The sequence below is a fragment of the Hippopotamus amphibius genome, chromosome 8 (genome assembly GCF_030028045.1).
Source record: "Hippopotamus amphibius kiboko isolate mHipAmp2 chromosome 8, mHipAmp2.hap2, whole genome shotgun sequence".
NCBI classification, from domain to species: Eukaryota; Metazoa; Chordata; class Mammalia; order Artiodactyla; family Hippopotamidae; genus Hippopotamus; species Hippopotamus amphibius.
Genome location: NC_080193.1, coordinates 146,327,347 through 146,343,102, shown reverse-complemented (window position 1 = coordinate 146,343,102; position 15,756 = coordinate 146,327,347). Strand labels below are relative to the sequence as shown.

General features: G+C 59.0%; 2 protein-coding genes across 18 annotated transcripts in view; one reads left to right on the top strand and one right to left on the bottom strand.

Moving 5' to 3' along the window:
- Positions 1-1,954: 1,954 nt before the first annotated feature.
- Positions 1,955-5,703, bottom strand: DUSP28 (dual specificity phosphatase 28). Of its 3 annotated transcripts, none has more exons than XR_009055046.1 (3): positions 5,196-5,702; positions 3,999-4,705; positions 1,955-3,905 (listed from the first exon to the last, which is right to left on the bottom strand). XR_009055046.1 is itself a non-coding variant. In XM_057744733.1 (3 exons), the coding sequence occupies exons 1-2, from the start codon at positions 5,586-5,588 to the stop codon at positions 4,562-4,564; spliced, it is 537 nt and encodes a 178-aa protein (XP_057600716.1). In that variant the 5' UTR covers positions 5,589-5,703; the 3' UTR covers positions 1,955-4,165; positions 4,513-4,561. The 3 variants fall into 3 exon arrangements, 2 of the variants coding, with proteins under 2 accessions (XP_057600716.1, XP_057600715.1); XM_057744733.1 differs by having other exon boundaries at positions 1,955-4,165; positions 4,513-4,705; positions 5,196-5,703; XM_057744732.1 differs by having other exon boundaries at positions 1,955-4,705.
- The window catches only part of ANKMY1 (ankyrin repeat and MYND domain containing 1), a 72,048-nt gene continuing 61,400 nt past the window's right edge, over positions 5,109-15,756 (top strand). For 6 of the 15 annotated variants that reach the window (XR_009055045.1, XR_009055044.1, XM_057744724.1 and 3 more), the window contains exons 1-2: positions 5,757-6,142; positions 13,024-13,210. Coding sequence is in view for 12 of the 15 variants with exons in the window: in XM_057744724.1 (XP_057600707.1) it covers positions 5,898-6,142; positions 13,024-13,210 (432 nt within the window). In the remaining 3 variants the exon portion in view is untranslated. The other 9 variants (XM_057744721.1, XM_057744722.1, XM_057744720.1 and 6 more) reach the window with 9 other exon arrangements.

Here is a 15,756-nt window from a genome sequence, read left to right as displayed (position 1 = left end):
TGCGCGGGGAGACCGGGGGCCGGGGGACAGGGGAGCCGGGGGGTGCTGAGCGCGGGGAGACCAGGCGGCTGAGCGCGGGGAGTCGGGAGGCCGGTGGGACAGGGGAGCCGAGGGGGCTGAGCGCGGGGAGACCGGGGGGCCGGAGGATCGGGGGCGCTGTGCGCGGGCAGACCGGGGGGCCGGGGGGCTGAGCGCGGGGCGGGGAGCCGGGGAGCCAGGGGCGCTGTGCGCGGGGCCGGAGCTGCTGTGTGCAGGTGGCCGGGGCACCGTGCTGGGGGGTGCGGAAGGCGGGAGCCGGGGGGTAGGTGGGGGTGTGGTGGCGGGGAGGCGGGGGTGCTGTGTGCGCGGGGACAGGGACGCACTGGAGCCTGGGTGCGCCAGGCGGCCGAGTGGCCCTGCGGTCTCCCCCGCTCGCGCCTGGGAGACCCCGGGAGTCCGGATGCCGGATCCCTCAGCGATGCTGCAGCCGGGTTCCTGGGGCAGCGACTGCTAGCACACCTGAGCCACGGAAGCTGGGAAGTGTGGCGCCTGGAACTCAGTGTTATTTGCCTGAGGCCGGAGGAGGGATGGAACGATTCCCATACCCCCGACCCACTCCCTTGTGAGACCACTGGTCTGTGTTATGTGCCATGTGGGGTGTGGCGGTGCTCGGGAACCTTGAGGCTGTGCTGTCAGATAAGTGTGACTACTTGGATTTAAATTAAATAAAATTAGAAGTTCAGTGCCTCAGTTGCTCTAGCTGTATTTCAAGGTCTCCGTGTGTGCCTGGAGGGTAGTTTCTGGCTGGTGGCCGCCATGCTTATACTCGACAGAGCAGATAGCCCGTGGTTGTAGAAAGTTCCGCTGGACAGTGCTGCCTTAAGGGCTGTCTGGCCCTGGAGGAAGATTGTGTAGGAGGTGAGTGCTGGGCAGTAAGGAGACCTGGCCTGCCTGTCCGCATGCCATCTCGCCCAGGTCCATCCAGAGACTGAGGCCCAGAGGGGGTGGCTGCAGACCAGCGGGGGTGCTCATAGAGCTAGCTCAAAGCCGTGGAACAAGAGGGGCCCCCAAAATGTTGCTGTCCTCATCATGTAAGATTTCAGGCCCTTAGGGAAAAGGGGTTTTTTGGCCTGGATCCCACCCACCTCGTTCCCCGGCAGAGTCTCCATGTGGCACAGTTGGGGCCTGGCTCACACTGCATGTGACCTCAGGGGCATCCCTGAGTACTGTTTAATCTCTCTGGACTCAGTATCCCGTCTGTAACCCATGTGATTCTGCCCGCCCGCCTCCCCGGGTGGGGGCAGGGTGGGAAGCATGGCCGGGCAGGAGGATGCATGTTCACTGACTCAGAGCACCTGCACTGAGGCAGCTCTTCAGTTTTCCCTATGCGCCATATTCGCTGGGGGGTTGCAATCTCCTTGGGGCCCCCACCCCAAACTCACCAGTCACCTGGAGGAGGGGGTTCAGTCCTGCATCCAAGACTCAAGAGGGGGGAGACCTGGGGTCTGATCAGTCCTTGAAGCCTTCAGGTGGCCCAGGGCCTACGCAGATGCCGAGGGCAGAGTGTTTTAGATGGCACGTCCAGTTTGACCAGCCTTTTGGAGCCACCCTCCCCCCCAGGCCAGTGGGGCTGGGACTGGCAGACCATCAGGAAGACCGTGTGTGGCCACCCACCCTAGCCTGCCCTCGCCACCTACAGGCAGGTCTACCAGCCACCTGCACACTCGGGTAAGTTAACATCAGGGGACTTCTTGCCCTCCTGGTCCTCTGGACTTGGGGGAGCAGGAGTTGAGTCTCATTCCTTCTCTCCTGGAGGGCCCTGGGCACCTCCCAGCAGCCAGCTCTGCACACAGGAGGCATGGAGTGGGTGCAGTCTTGCAAGGTCCAGAGGAGCTGTTACCACTTCATCCCCCCTGGGGGGAGGGTGCGTTGCCTTCCACCCCACATTTTTATAAGGAACCAAAACAAGCCAGTCTTAAAAGAGCAAATAGATCTGTTTTACAGTATTAAAGCCAGCCCACCAAGGCATTTGTGAACTGTGAAGGCCATGGTGGTCATCTCCACTCTCCACCCTGTCTCTGTTGACAGTGCCTTCAGTGTTGGGGGAGGGCACTGCCTTGCTGACAGATGTCCAGGGTGGCTGTAGTGTAGTCCTCCTCTCACCCTGCCCCGATCTACCTAGAGGACAGGAACCTGAAAGTCGGGACTGCCAGAGGCTGGGGTTTCTCCCATAGGAATGTTCATACACCAGCCTTTTGATGCTCAGATCCTGGCTGGCTTGGATGGGCTGATGCTGCCTGCACCCCAGCCTTCCCCTGATGTACACGGACTAGGTACCCCTATTCAAGTGCGCTGGCACTGGGAGGGGAATGGATCCTCGGCCAGTGGGTGGACACGGAGGTGGGAAGGCTTCCAGGGAGCCTTTGGCATTCAGGTGGGGGCTGTGTTGTCCCTGGACAGAGGTCCTAGGGATACCTGGGCCTCTGGTGACAGCCAAAGTTGGGTGGTTCTCAGAGTGGAGCTGGTGGGACAAAAGGCTTATGTGACCCATAGGTGTCCTTCAGCCTGGCACACTTGTCACCTAGGGCAAGGTTAGCAGATGAGGGGTGTGCCAGCAAAGGTGTCGTGAGCATACAGGGTAAAAATCTGGGCTCAGGTCCTGGCTTCTGACCTGCTAGCTGGCCAAACCACTCAGCTCACCTGAAGTTACGGGCAGAGCCACTGGAGCCTCACCTGCACGTGGAGACAACGGCAGGAACTTGTTTATGGGGTTGATGGGAAAGTGACATGAGCTATGAGGGGCCTGTGGGGAGAGGCCAGCAGCAGCCAAGGCCCCCACAAAGGTGTAAAAGTCAGGTTAGCCACCACGAGCTGCAGGCAGGTTATGACTCAGGCTGTGGCTCTTGGAGATAGGGGCTGACCGGTGACATCGCATAGGGCCGGGTGCTAACCCACAGGGTGTTATGCTCTGAGCCAGGGACCATCACAGCTGGAAACCCAGGTGCAGGAGGGTTGGGGAGGAGGAGGCCCTTTTTACAACCACCCCAGGGCTTCACTCACAGAGTGTGAGCCTCCCATCCCTACAACTTTGGGATCTGCTGGGTCAGAGGTCTTCATCTGCAGGTAGGATGCTTCCATCTGGGGACACACCTGGAGAGGAGGCTGAGACACCACTTAGACATTTGGGGCTCCTAAAGCCTCCAATCAGGAGTTGCTCTGCTGGGTGGGGTGACTGGTCCTGACTCTTTTGCTTTGCTTTGTTTTGTTTTGTTTTGGCTGTGGTGCATGGCTTGCAGGATCTTAGATCCCCGACCAGAGATTGAACCCAGGCCCCAGCAGTGAAAGTACTGAGACCTAACCACTGGACCGCCAGGGAATTGCCAGATCCTGACTTTCAAGGGGCATCAGGGCTTTGCTGCCGCTCAGAGAGGCCAGGAGTATGCTGGAACTCAGGGCATTCTCCTGATGCCTCCCAGTACTCCCTGGTTGTACGGGAGAGGTCATGGCCCACAGCACCAATGCAGGCAGGACCACTCAGGGCTCTTCAAGATGAAGACTCCAGTCACCCCACCAGGAAAGACCAGGACCTGAGGCACTGGCTGAGGGTCAAGGGAAATGAAAAACAGTAACTACAGTATCTTATTCATTACCTTGTTATGCAAATATTTGTATATTAACCAGGGACTAAAGTATCTGTAACTCATATGTATTACCCAGTTTTTCCTTTACTCTTTCCCCACTATCTTATTCAAGGAGTGTTGATGGTGATGGGTTTTCTAGTATAGTCCTTAGGCCTTGGCTTGTCCAGGTGAGGTGCCTCTGAACCAGAAGAGGAATCAACAAGCGCAGACACACGGGTGGTCAGTGCATTGTTGGCATGACCTTGGCTGCAGGATGTCAGGCCGGGGCTCAAGTTGTTGCTGAAACTGGGAGGTCAGAAAGGTAGGAGGTGGGTACGGATGCTGAGAGCCCGAGGGTGCCCATGATGGGTGGTTCGTCACACAGCCTTCAACCCTCACCTGTGTGTCACAGCAGCTACAAGTCTGGAAACTGGGCCCTTGCCAGCTGGATCCCATGTTGGGCTCTGTCATGGGACCAGTGTGAGGTCTGGGAAAGCCACTGTGGCTTGAGCAGGTGGCAGGCACGAGGTTCTGCCAGCAGCCCTGGGGTGTCCTCCCAGCGTCGCCTGCAGCAGAGGGGAAGGCAGCCAGGATCAGGGTGGTGGGTGTCTGTGGCTCCTCTGCTTCCCCATCTGCTGACCTTGGCTCCCTGGCCTCCATCTCTCTGTAGTAAACGTCTTTCTGGCTAAAATTCCTCGAGTGGTTTTGATGTTCCTGACCAAGCCCTCTCTAATAAACCTGCTGACCAGGGGAGGAACGGTTCCCGTTCTCTCCTCGGTGGACACACTCCTGCACTACCGTCAAGAGCGGACACAGACCCTTCAGGAAGCTGCAAAAAATGAAAACTCCGTGGCACGTGGGGCAGGAGAGGACAGCCCATTCTCCCGTCTGTGTATGAAGTACCCCTTCGCACCCGAGGCTGCAGAGAACTCCAAGAGCCCTGCTTTGGGGCTGGGTCGTCCTCAAGGGCTGACCGATTGGGGCTCACTCGGACCCGAGGGCTCCCCGGGCAGGCGGGACTGCGACTGCAGGGCCTCCTCGTACTTCTGGAGCTGGGACCAGAAGCCCGGGTTGGGATCGGCCACGGGGCGGGCGCTCTTCACGATCTGCAAAGGAGAGGTACTGGCTGGTGACCGCTGAGCGCCAGCCGCAAGCTCCGCAGACGCCCCGAACGCCCGGAGGCCCCGCCCCCGGCCCGCCTCGAAGCCCCGCCCCCATGGCAGGGCCCCGCTCCCGCCCGGAGCCGCACCCCGCCCAGACGTGTCTCTCTCTCTCGCTCTCTCTCTCTCTCCCTCCCTCCCTCCCTCTCTCCCCCTCCCTCCCTCCCCCTCCCTCCCTCCCTCTCTCCCCCTCCCTCCCTCCCTCTCTCCCCCTCCCTCCCTCCCTCTCTCCCCCTCCCTCCCTCCCTCTCTCCCCCTCCCTCCCTCCCTCTCTCCCCCTCCCTCCCTCCCTCTGGACCTCGAAGCCCGCAGGAAGCTCCGCCCACCTGGAAGGCCCGTCCCCGCCCGGAGCCGCGCCCCGCCCAGACGTCTCCCTCCAGGCCTCGGAGCCCGCCCCCCGGGGGCCCCGCCTCTTCCGGCAGGAAGCCCCGCCCACCTGGAAGGCGCGCCGCAAGTCGAGGCCGCGGTGGCGCATGAGGTAGGCGGTGCAGACGGCGGCCGAGCGGCTGCGGCCGTTCTTGCAGTAGACGAGGCAGGCGCCGCCGGCGCGCGCCGCGGCCTCCATGGCGGCGCAGGTGGGCTCCAGGTGCGCCAGCAGGTCCTCAGTCGGGCGGTCGGACACGGGCACGCGCAGCGCGGCCACGCCGGGCGCGCGCGGGCCGGGCTGCCGGCGCGAGACGTTGACGCACAGGGTGACGCCCGCGCGCGCCAGCAGGTCGGGCGCGGCCGCGGCGCGCGCGCTCCCGAGGAAGAGCGCGGGGGCGACGCGCACGAACGGCGGCGGGGCGGCCCCGGCGGCCCCGCGGCGTTCGGCCTGCCCCGGGTCCATGCGCGGCGGCCGGGCGCCCGGCCTGGGTGCCCGTTCCGGGCCGTCGAGCGGCCGGCCGGGCGTCCCCGGGGTCCTAGGGGCCTCGGAGGGCCGCCCCTCCCCCGCCCGGGCGGGCCCTGCTGCTGCTGGGCGGGGCTGGGCGGGGCGGGGCGGGGCGGGGCGGGGCCTGCCCTGCCCCGGGGCCCTGGCCGCCGCCTCATTGGCCAGGCCTGAGGAGCGGCCCCCTCTGGTTGGCTGAGGGCGGGGTTGCAGCCATTGGCTGGCCGGGGCCGTCGGCAGAGCCTGGTTGGCCGCAGTGAGGTGGCCGGGATGCCCGGGGGGCCGGGATGCCCGGGCCTCGCCTCCGTGGAGGCCGGGGGCGGGCGGAGTGTGAGCGGGGCGCGCTGGGGCCTGCAGGTGCCCGTCCCTGCGGACGCGGAGGTTTCCAGCCGGGCGGGGCGGCGGGGCTCGCGGAGGTGGGCTTCTCAGGCTGTGGTCCACGTGCGGCGGAGCCGGGGGCCCTGTCCCAGAGCCTCATCTGGGCGCTGGCCGGTGTCCTCCGCGTCGTTTTGTAGGTAAGCCCCTCAGGAACTGCTCCTTTTGTGGCTGCCTCGCCGGGGGAGGTGCCCTTTAGGACAGCTTTACGTGTATTCCCTTTTGGTATCGGCTTGTTAGTAAGTCGCCCTGTGTAACTTCTGCATTTTGTTGATATTTTTACCTTTTGTTGTAAAACATGGTTCATATAAAATAAAGATGTTTACCATTAGCTTTTCATTTTTTCATAGGCCAATAGTTTTGTTGTTCTTATTTTAAATTTTTTGCGTTATTACCGTAACTCTAAAGAATTAATACTATTTAATTACACAGTTGCCATTTAAGAAGACCTCGTCAATAGATTTTCCTACGTCCAGTGTATTTCAGGGGCCGCATTCAGTGAAAAAGTAACTGTCTTGTAGTCCTGCATGCATCTAGTTAGTGCCGTTTCAATTCTATTCAAATAACATTAAAATAGTTTTTTCTGATGAATCTCCATCATTTACTTAAGATTTGCAATCCATTCTACCAGAAATTACTCTCCAGTACACCCCTGCAGACACACACACACCCCCCTCAGTAAATCTTACAAAATGAACCTGTACAGTCTCTCTGGGTGACCTTGATTCTCTCCATTCCAGCCAAAGCCCCCAAGCATTGATAACTGTCAGATCTTTTTTGCTACCTGGGGCTCTCCCTTGAGCTAAAGATTCAGATGTTTGTCTGTGGGTCTTCACCGGCTGCAGGTTCAGATCTCACCTACGTAGAGGCCTTCCCAGCATCCACTTCCCTCTTCGGTGCCCTAAGGAAGGATTCTGATTTTCCTGGGATGGGATTCCCATTTTCCCCAGAGTTCATGGGTGCCATCCAACTAGGTGGAGATTCGCTGTCCCCCAGCTCCAGAATCGGGCTTCTGATTACACTTCAGTCCGTGACGCCTGTATCTGCATGATTGCTTTAGGAAAGGGCTTGGGCTGTCATATGAACTGAAGAGGAGAGAAGGGCGTGGAAACCTCTGTCCTCTCCTTATGACCGCAAAGGGAAGCCAGCCTTGGTTGAAAGCACAGATGGAAGAGACGGTCCTTGATGACATTTTTGGGCCACTGAATCAAACCAAACTTGAAGAGCCTCTAACTTCTGGACTGTTTTGTTTCCTGAGCCAGCCAATCACCCTTTACTGTTGGATGTTTGAGGTGGGTTTTCTGTTCCAAGGCCTCTTAACTGATGACCTCACACTCCTTCACCCATTGAGCTCATGAATTGGTAAAAGGTCATCCTGAGTATCTCAAATCCATTGTCTCCAGCTTGATTGCTGTGTGTACTTTGGGCCACCCTCTTCTGGGCTTGGCACCAGCTTCCTCACTGGAGTCAGAACACGCTTTCTAAAGCAGCGCTTCTCTGAATGTTGGTCCTGACTCAGCAAGTCGTGAACCATTAGTGGGGTGTGAAATCAACTTTGTGGGACATGACCTATATTTTATTTTTTAGTAAAATGGTATAGAAAAGAACAGACTGCGTGAAAATATTAGGGTATGTGCATGTAGCAGAGTGAGTTTTTCCTCACTCATAATTTTTCCTTGTAATTTTTTGAGCTCTGTTTGTACTGGGTCATGATATGAAGTAGGTTATTATGATGACTCCCAGGCAAAAAGTCTTGAAACCTCTCATTCTGAGCACACATCTGACTGCACTGCCCTCGTGTTTAAAAATGTCTTGGTGCTTCTGTCTTTAACTTGGCATTCAAGGCCCCTCCTGCTTTGTCCTGTCCATCATTGTTTCTGTTCCCCCTGTCACTTATAAATTGGCACTTGTCATCTGCCTCTACAAGGTTTAAATTATGAGCCACTGTAGCTGCTGACCTTCGACACAGCCTGAAAGGAGCTCAGGGTGGAGATCAGGAATGAGACACCCTTTGATCTGGGAAAAACTGGCAGAACAGGTCTTCAGATAGTTAGATATTTTCAGGAGAAGATTTTATGAGCCAAATTCTTGCATCTCCTTGTATCTAAAAAAGCACAAAAATCCCGCATGGTGATGTCGGCTCCCCGTGACTAGCACTAACCTGCATGAGACTAGCAGGAACTCTGTAAAAATATGTGCTCAGTACCGAGCATGTGCTCCCCCTTCACCAAAATCACATATATACTGACCTTCCCCCACCCTCTTTGGAGCAGTTTCTCGGAGCTATCTGGGATGCTGTCTCCCAGGCTATAGTCCTCATTTTGCCCCAACAACTCTCAGGTTGTGCTTTTTTTTTTTTCTGTCGACACCGCCTGCCGCCCACGCCATGGCCCAGTGGTTCTCAAAGTGTGGTTCAAGTTGCAGCAGAGGCAGCAGCCTCTGGGAACATGGTAGGAATGCACATTCTCAGGAGTCCTCCTACTCCCGACCTGCTGAACCAGAAACTCTGGGAGTGAGACACGGGAAGCTGTGTGTAGCCACACCCTCCACGTGATTCTGATACAAGATAAAAATCTGACCATGATTTAGTCAATCTAAAAAGTCATTTAAAGCAGGAGAGCCAACATTTTTTTTTACCACTCCCCTTAAACATTGTGTTCTGACCTAACACATGTCATACATATCCACTCACTTTCCTCCGATGAGTGATGGTCACACGTACACACCTCACTTTTCTCTGTGGGTCACATGAGGCGTCGCTCATGGCGGCGCTCAGTGCCTGGCTGTGCCTTCCAGGTCCCTCCCTTTCCTTCACGTGAACTTCAAAGCACTGGAGAAGCAATCAGCCAGTAGAATCCTTTTGGAATTTTTTGTAAGTTTTTTCCCCACAAATCTTTTACAGTATCTCTCATGCATCCAATCTGATTGAAATTTTTAAGTGACTTTTGTTGACTATTCAAAGCCTTCAACTCAATTTTAATAGAAATGCCACTCTCCTTTCCCACGCACACATCATCATCCATATTTCACTAAATTTCACAGCCATGATAGCAGGTTCAGCCGGCATTTTCAGATTTGCAAACACCATGACTGGTAAGGTGAGCAGCTAACTTGCCGAAAGCCAGTCGTCCTGAAGGTCAGTTTGCTGAACTACTAAATTGCTGAATTTACCAAGTTTACTAATTCACCAAAAACTTTTAAAAACTAATATTCTTGAATCATTGTCAATAAATATTAATATATTTTTCTTATGAGAACTTTTTTTTGGATATACTCTTTAGTGTCATTGTAGGACTTGTATCAATTTGTGGAAATAGGGCTATCTAATCTTTGTACACCTGTTTTTTTTTAAGATACCGGTGTGTATATTCTTGTGAACATCAGCAAAATTTCAGCATTTCATATCGCATTTTTTTTGCCGGCTTATACGAGTTTCCAGAACACCTTTTCTTTTTCAGCCACATTTTAGTGTTTAGAATTGCTTTGCCAGACTCACGAAGTTGTCAGATTTGCTAAAACAAATAGTTTTAGCTGCCGTGATGAGTGAGTCTCCTAGAGTCAGTGTAACAAAGGCATCACAACAAACCTGAAGGCTGAAAACAACAGAAGTTTATTCTTGCCTACGTGTTTGTGTCTCCAAGGCTCCCTCTCCTCGTGAGGACACGAGTTATTTGGTTTGGGGCACACCCGAATCCAGTCTGACCTCTTCACTTGATTAGATTTGTAAAGACACTATTTCCATGTAAGGTCATTCATAGGGGTTAGGACTTCAACTTATCTTTTGGTGGTGGCGAGAGCGGGCAGGGGGCACTGCCCAACCCACAGCAAGTGGTAAATAGTCAAGTTTTCATTGACTATTTTTCTTTCTCTTTTCACGAAGTTTAAAGCAACCCAGTTTGTCTCTGCTCAGCTTCCCAAGCTGCAGTTGGCACAAAGCAAAGAGGGGAGCTGAGGGGAAAGGGTAAGAGGCAGAGAGGGGATCTAGGAACCGGGTGGTACTGGGGGGCAGAGAGGGGAGCAAGGGAGAAGAAAGAGGTGAATTCTGAGACGACTGCAGGGTGGAGGAAGCGCCCCTGGAACCCTGGGATCCGGGTACAGCCGCCTTCCTCCCGTCACTCCAGCTCCTGGGGGAGGCCTGGGCATCAGGTTTTCTGATCCCTTCCCCCTGTTCTAAGGGGCAGTCTGTGCTGAGAACTCCAGCCCCTGCGCCTGCAGAGAGCCCCTCCTCTCTGCAGAAAGCCACAGCTGCTCCAGGGGCGGAACGCCCTCGCGCTGTTTCCCACCCCTGTGTACTTGCGGGTCCTGGTCCTGTTCCCTGAAGTCGGCTCTCTTCCGTTCACAGAGCTCCCACTCATCTTGTGAAACCCTGCTTAGGAGTCTGCTCCCCATAGAGGCTTCCCCAGTGACCCCTCGCTCCAGACCGCCAGCCCTCCTCTCCCGGCGACCCCGGGCTCCTGCCTCGTCTTGGTCCCCCACCGGGCCGCGAGCCCGCGCTCTGTGCCCAACGGAAACAACCGGCTTGGCAGTCAGGCAGCGCTTGACCAAGCGCCGGCCCTACCGCGTCCTGGCACGTGACCGTGGGCAAGGTCATGCACTCCCTCGTGCTGAGTTCCCTCAGGTGTCACACGGGCCCCGCCGCGCTCCTCCCGGGGGCCTCGGGAGCTTTTAGCGCTCTCCCCCCCTCCCCGGGGAGCCCTTGGCCCAGAGGCTGGCCCGCCGTCCTCTCCTTGACCGCGAGATGGTGGCCGAGGTGAGATGGTGGCCGAGGTGGCGACGGCCGGCCGCGGCTTGGCAAGCCGAGGGGAGGGGCTCCGCGGGGCCCCGGGGGCGGCGGCCCGAGGGCCCCGTGAGGTCACAGAGGGGCGCCCCCCGCCCTGCCCGGGACCCGGGGTGTGGGCGCGGCCGGGCGCGGGGATTGGCCGGGGCCTCCAGCGCTGGCGGGTCTCCAGGGAAACCTGACTCGGTCCGGCTCCCGGGCGGCGTGGCCCCGAGGCCGGCGAGCCCGGCGGCGCGGCGGCGGCCACAGCCCCGGGCGGCCCCTGCGCGGTCGCGGCGGGCCCCCAGAGCCTCGGTGCGGCGCCGCGGGTGGGGACGCGGGGGGGGGGGGACGCCCCCGGCTCCTGGGGGCGGCGGGGCGGGGGGGGCCCTGTGCGCGGTTCTCCCCGGGCGGCGGGGGCGCGGGGGGGATACCCCCGGCTCCTGGGGGCGGCGGGGCGGGGGGCCCTGTGCGCGGTTCTCCCCGGGCGGCCCCGGCGTGCGCGAGAGGTCGCGAGGGCGGGCTCGCGTGGGGACCGCGTCCCGGCCGCCCCGGCTCCCCAGGCCCGCGGGGGCAGGCGGGGCCCCCGCTCCGCGGCCCCACCGCGTGGAGGGTGGCCCAGACGGTGCTTCCTGCGGTTCCAGGGACGCCCTCGGGGCGCCGGGAGAGGTTCCCCTGGGGGGGTTCCAGCAGCACAGGGGCGCCCCCGTGTTAGGGCAGGGGCCGTGTTTCTCTGAGGCCCGCGGTGCTGCGGGCGGGACCGTGGGCGCCCGCCAGGAGCCCTGAGGGCGCATGCGGGTCCCGGCTTTGCTTCCAGGTTCGAGGAGGAGCGACATGGAAGATCGCTACTCCCTAGCCGCGTATTACGAAATCCCAAATGCCGGCGGTTCTGAAACCCAGGCGGAGGAGGCGGGCAGGGTGCCCGCGGCTGCCGGGACCCTGGAGAGCTCCGTGCTGGGCGCCAGCAGGTGCAGGAACGCTCCGGCAGGGTTCTGCCTTCTGAGGCTGTGGGACTCTGTCCTGGCGTCTCTCCTCGGGTCGTAGCTGACTGTCGTCTCTCCGTGTCTTCACATCATCTTCTCTCTGCGTGTGTCCCTGCGTCCCAACGTCCCCCTTTTATAAGGACATCAGTCACGTTGGGTCCCGGCCCGCTCTCGTGACCTCACGGTGCCTTGATCGCGGCTGTGAGGATGCTGACCCCCAGGGCGGGCACGCAGGCGGGCCCTGGGGTTTAGAACTCTGACGTGGGGGTCTGGGGGGGGGGAGGGGAGGAGGAAGACAAGTGAACCCGTAACTACAGGTAAGAAAAGAAAAACAAACCAATTCTGAGCCCCCGGACTTTATCATCGTGGCATGCGGGTCTCTGTCCTTCCTGGCTTCTTTCTACACACAAATAACAGCGTGGCAAAGAGACATGTTTGTGTTTGCAGCAGCCGAATCCCTTCTTCATTGGGCAGGTGTTTGTTAAGCCTCTGTGGCTCATGGCTGGCATTTGAGGGCCAGCTGGTGGAGGGGCTCAGAGTCTGAGGGTTCCTATATGTGAGCAGCCCAGCCAGGCCATCAGCCGGACAGCGGCACAGGTCGGTAGGCCAGACACCCCACTGCAGCATCCCCCAGAGAGCGCTTTCGAGCTGGGAAGGAGGTGGAGGTGTGTGTGATGGGCCCAGGGGTGGGTCCACTTTTAAGTCAGGTTATGTGCTTTTAGCTAGCAAGAGCCGGAAAGAAGCAAACCTACCCTGGGCATGCGCTCTGCCCTCTTGCTGTGCACCCGCCCATCCAGGCATCCTCCCATCTATCTGTCCATCTTGCTAGTCAGCTTGCTGTCCCTCAAGCTGCTCTCAGATCCACACCCGCCACCGCCAGCCTGAAGCTCCCTATCCTTGTCCAGGTGGGGTGTCAAGCCAAGGAGAGAGGCCGGGGGAGGGGGGCGCCGTGCACTCTGGGCTGGGGAGGAGACAAGGCCCCCCAGTGCACAGCTGGAGTGGGGGAGCCATTGGGTTCCAGGCAGGGGAGCTGGCCTGGGCTGGAGAAGGCTGCCTGGCCCTGCCTCCAGAGCACCGCAGCCTTTACCCGTGTCAGGCAGACATGCTGCACACCCGCCGCATCCCCGGTGCCTCACTTTCCCTCTCTGGTGAACAGGAAGAGCCACACAATTGACCTCGGGGGTGGTTGCCGAAATAAGATGGTGGGTGGTTCTTGGTACTCAGTGGCCCTGAAGACCTTCAGCCAGCATCGGTCTCCCCTCCCCCTGCTCTGTCTTCCTAGATTCGTCCAGGAGGCCCCAGAGGAGGAAGAGGAGTCCGAGGGCCCCCTTAGAGAGCAGGACCTAAAGGAGGCCTACATCAAGCTCGTCCAGGGTGTGCAGGAGTGGCAGGACGGCTGTGTCTACAGGGGAGAGTTTGGGCTGGACATGAAGCTGGGACACGGAGAATTCTCTTGGCCCAAGGGTGAGGTAACTAGCTCCCAATGCTCACCCCTCCTCCCCCAGCTCAGCCAACCACAACCTGTCTCTCCTCCTAAGAGGTGTGTGCTGTGAACTTGTAGATCCACCGATGGGAAGGATGCTAGGCAAACATCTTTCCTATTTCCAGAGAGACTTCCAAGGTTCTCCTGGGTGTCCACAGGCCGCAGCTCAGGAAACTGTGACTTCAGAAGATAAATTCTTATTCTAGGCACATTTTTTAAAACTGCGAATTGCTGTAGTGAGTTGTGTATTTATATTGGTGAAATTGCCTTGTATTTAAGCTCAAACAGAAGAAATGGATCTTCTGAAAAGTGAAAGTGCACTCTTGCACCCCTGCAGCAGGCAGTCAGGACCGCCGTGGGGACTCGGAGGGGCCTGTGGCAGGAGCTGTTGGCGCCACCTGGCGTCCCCGGGAGGGTGGAGCAGCCCTGTCTGCAGCAAAGCTGGGGTTGTGCCGCGTCCCGGGGGAAGCTGGGTTCTGAAGGCCTCCCAGCGCTGTGTTGCCTCCCTGCCAGCTGCCCCTGCACTGCTGCAGGATTCTGCCCTGCTTGCCTGGTTGTGTGGTTCCGCAGAGACTTGAGTGCATCTTTTGCTTGCAAGTAATAAAAAGTGTCTGGAGGCAAGGTAGGGGTATGTGCATCTGGGGGAGCCCAGGGGACCCAAAGGGCAGGACACCTGGCACTGAAGCCCTTCTGGGGGGCAGGCGCTGGCTGGCACAACCTCCTAGGGGCTGTGTGAGGTCCCGACTCTGCGCCTCTCTCTTCCATGCTCGGTTCTGCCTCTGGGGCCCTGGTTTACCCGGTTTTGGTGCCCAAGGCTGGGGTACCTCGCCCAACCCCTCACCTCCTGCATTTAGTTTCCCTAGTTCGGGGGGAAATGGGGCGGGGAGACGGGCAGGGGTCTTGGGATGGAGCCTGGGGAGCGGTGGGGGCGGGGAGGTGGCAGCCGGAGCAGCTGCAGGCAGAGGCGGAGCTTCAGGGCCCCCAGCCCAGTCCCACCTGGAATGCACCCCCAGCTTGGAGGAGCCTCCAGACCTCATGTGAGGACAGAGGCTGGATCCTGAGCCTGTGCTGAGCTTCTGCTAAAGAATGCAAGGCTCTGTGGCATCGATGACCCAAGCACTGATTTTTGTTCAACATCTGTTTCCTTCGTCCTTGGCTAGCTTCTCTTTTACGTGACACCGTGGTGTCCAGTGGTCAGACAGCCGGCGTTCCTGGTTGTGGGAGGTTGGGGTCCACTGACCGGCCCTCTGGGCCCAGGTCCGCCCCGCGCAGGGAGGCCACAGCAGGGGGAGCATCAGCTTTGTTACTGCCTGGGGGGGCCCCGGGGTCCACCGAGCAGATGCCGCTGCAGCCCCTGAACCAGAGAGGCCAGGTGGACGAGAGGGCGTGCGGGTCGAGAGCAGCGACCTTGGACACGTCGGCTGCCTTTGAAGAACGGCCCACACGCGTCAGGCTGGCTGGTCGGATGAGGCTCCTGGTCCGTGTGGAGGAAGGATGGAGTGGTTCCTCCAATGCTGCTTCCTGCTGGGAGTGGACAGAAGCCCGCTCTCTTGCACATGAACCTGAGGACAGGGCTGAGATTCTCCCTGCAGTTCTACACAAGTGATCTGCGACTTGGGACTTTTTTCCGGTTGGGTAAACTCTGATATGCCCCCCAAGTCATACAGATGAAGCGATAGTGGGCGGCGGACGGGCCGCCCCCGCCGGTGCCTCTCTCTCGCTGTGTCGCTGCACCGGCCAGGCTCTCAGGAGTAGCAGCTGGCAGAGCCGGTCCCCCCGACGTGAGACTGAAAAGGAGCCTTGTTGGCTGTTGTAAATGAAGAGTCCACCGTGAGGGGTCACGTAGTCCCAGGCTTGGCTGGATACAGGGGTTCCAGTGGCTCCACCAGGCCCTCTCTCTCCCACCTCCAAGTGGGTGGCCAAGTTTGACCTTCTGCCATCTGGCGGAAGGGGGTGGTGTTGGCGTCACACCCTCCTGCAAGAGAGAAAAGGCCCTGGCGGACACTGGTATGACTTAGGGGTGGGTCCTGTGGACAAAAACAAATCAAAGCTGGGGCCAGGGTTCGGGTGGCCTTGCTTGGCCAGGCTTGATCACGTGTGCCCGGGCAGCTGAGGTCAGTCCACCACCAACCTGTGGGAACCGGTCTCCATCGCCGGAGGAAGAGAAGGGCGTTAAGCAGGCCGCAGTCGTGTCCCGCTGCCGCAGGCTGGTCTGTGTGCACGGCCGCTGGCCACCTGAGTGCCCGGCCCAGCTGCTTCTGGTGTGGAAGGCGGCTGTCTGACATGTGTGGGAGTCAAGTCTAGTGACTGAAAAGTGCCCGGAATGGACGTCATCTTTGTTTTTCCTCCTGGGCCCCCAGTGGAGGGGCACCTCTGCCAGACCCTGCCCTGGGGCTTGAGACCAGAGCACAGACAGGCCCAAACCCATGGCCTCAGAAGCGAGGAGTCTTACATCAGGGCCATGCTGGGGCCCCGGGGGTTAGCAGTCCCCCACTCCCCGGGCCAGCCTGCTGCCTGTGAACCTGAGTAGGG

What these genes read in the sequence shown, in the direction of transcription:
- DUSP28 (XM_057744733.1), bottom strand. Translation starts at nt 5,588, where the DNA reads ATGGACCCGGGGCAGGCCGAACGCCGCGGGGCCGCCGGGGCCGCCCCG. An exon ending in ACTTGCGGCGCGCCTTCCAG is followed by an intron (nt 4,706 to 5,195) that starts GTGGGCGGGGCT and finishes TCTCCTTTGCAG; the next exon opens with ATCGTGAAGAGCGCCCGCCC.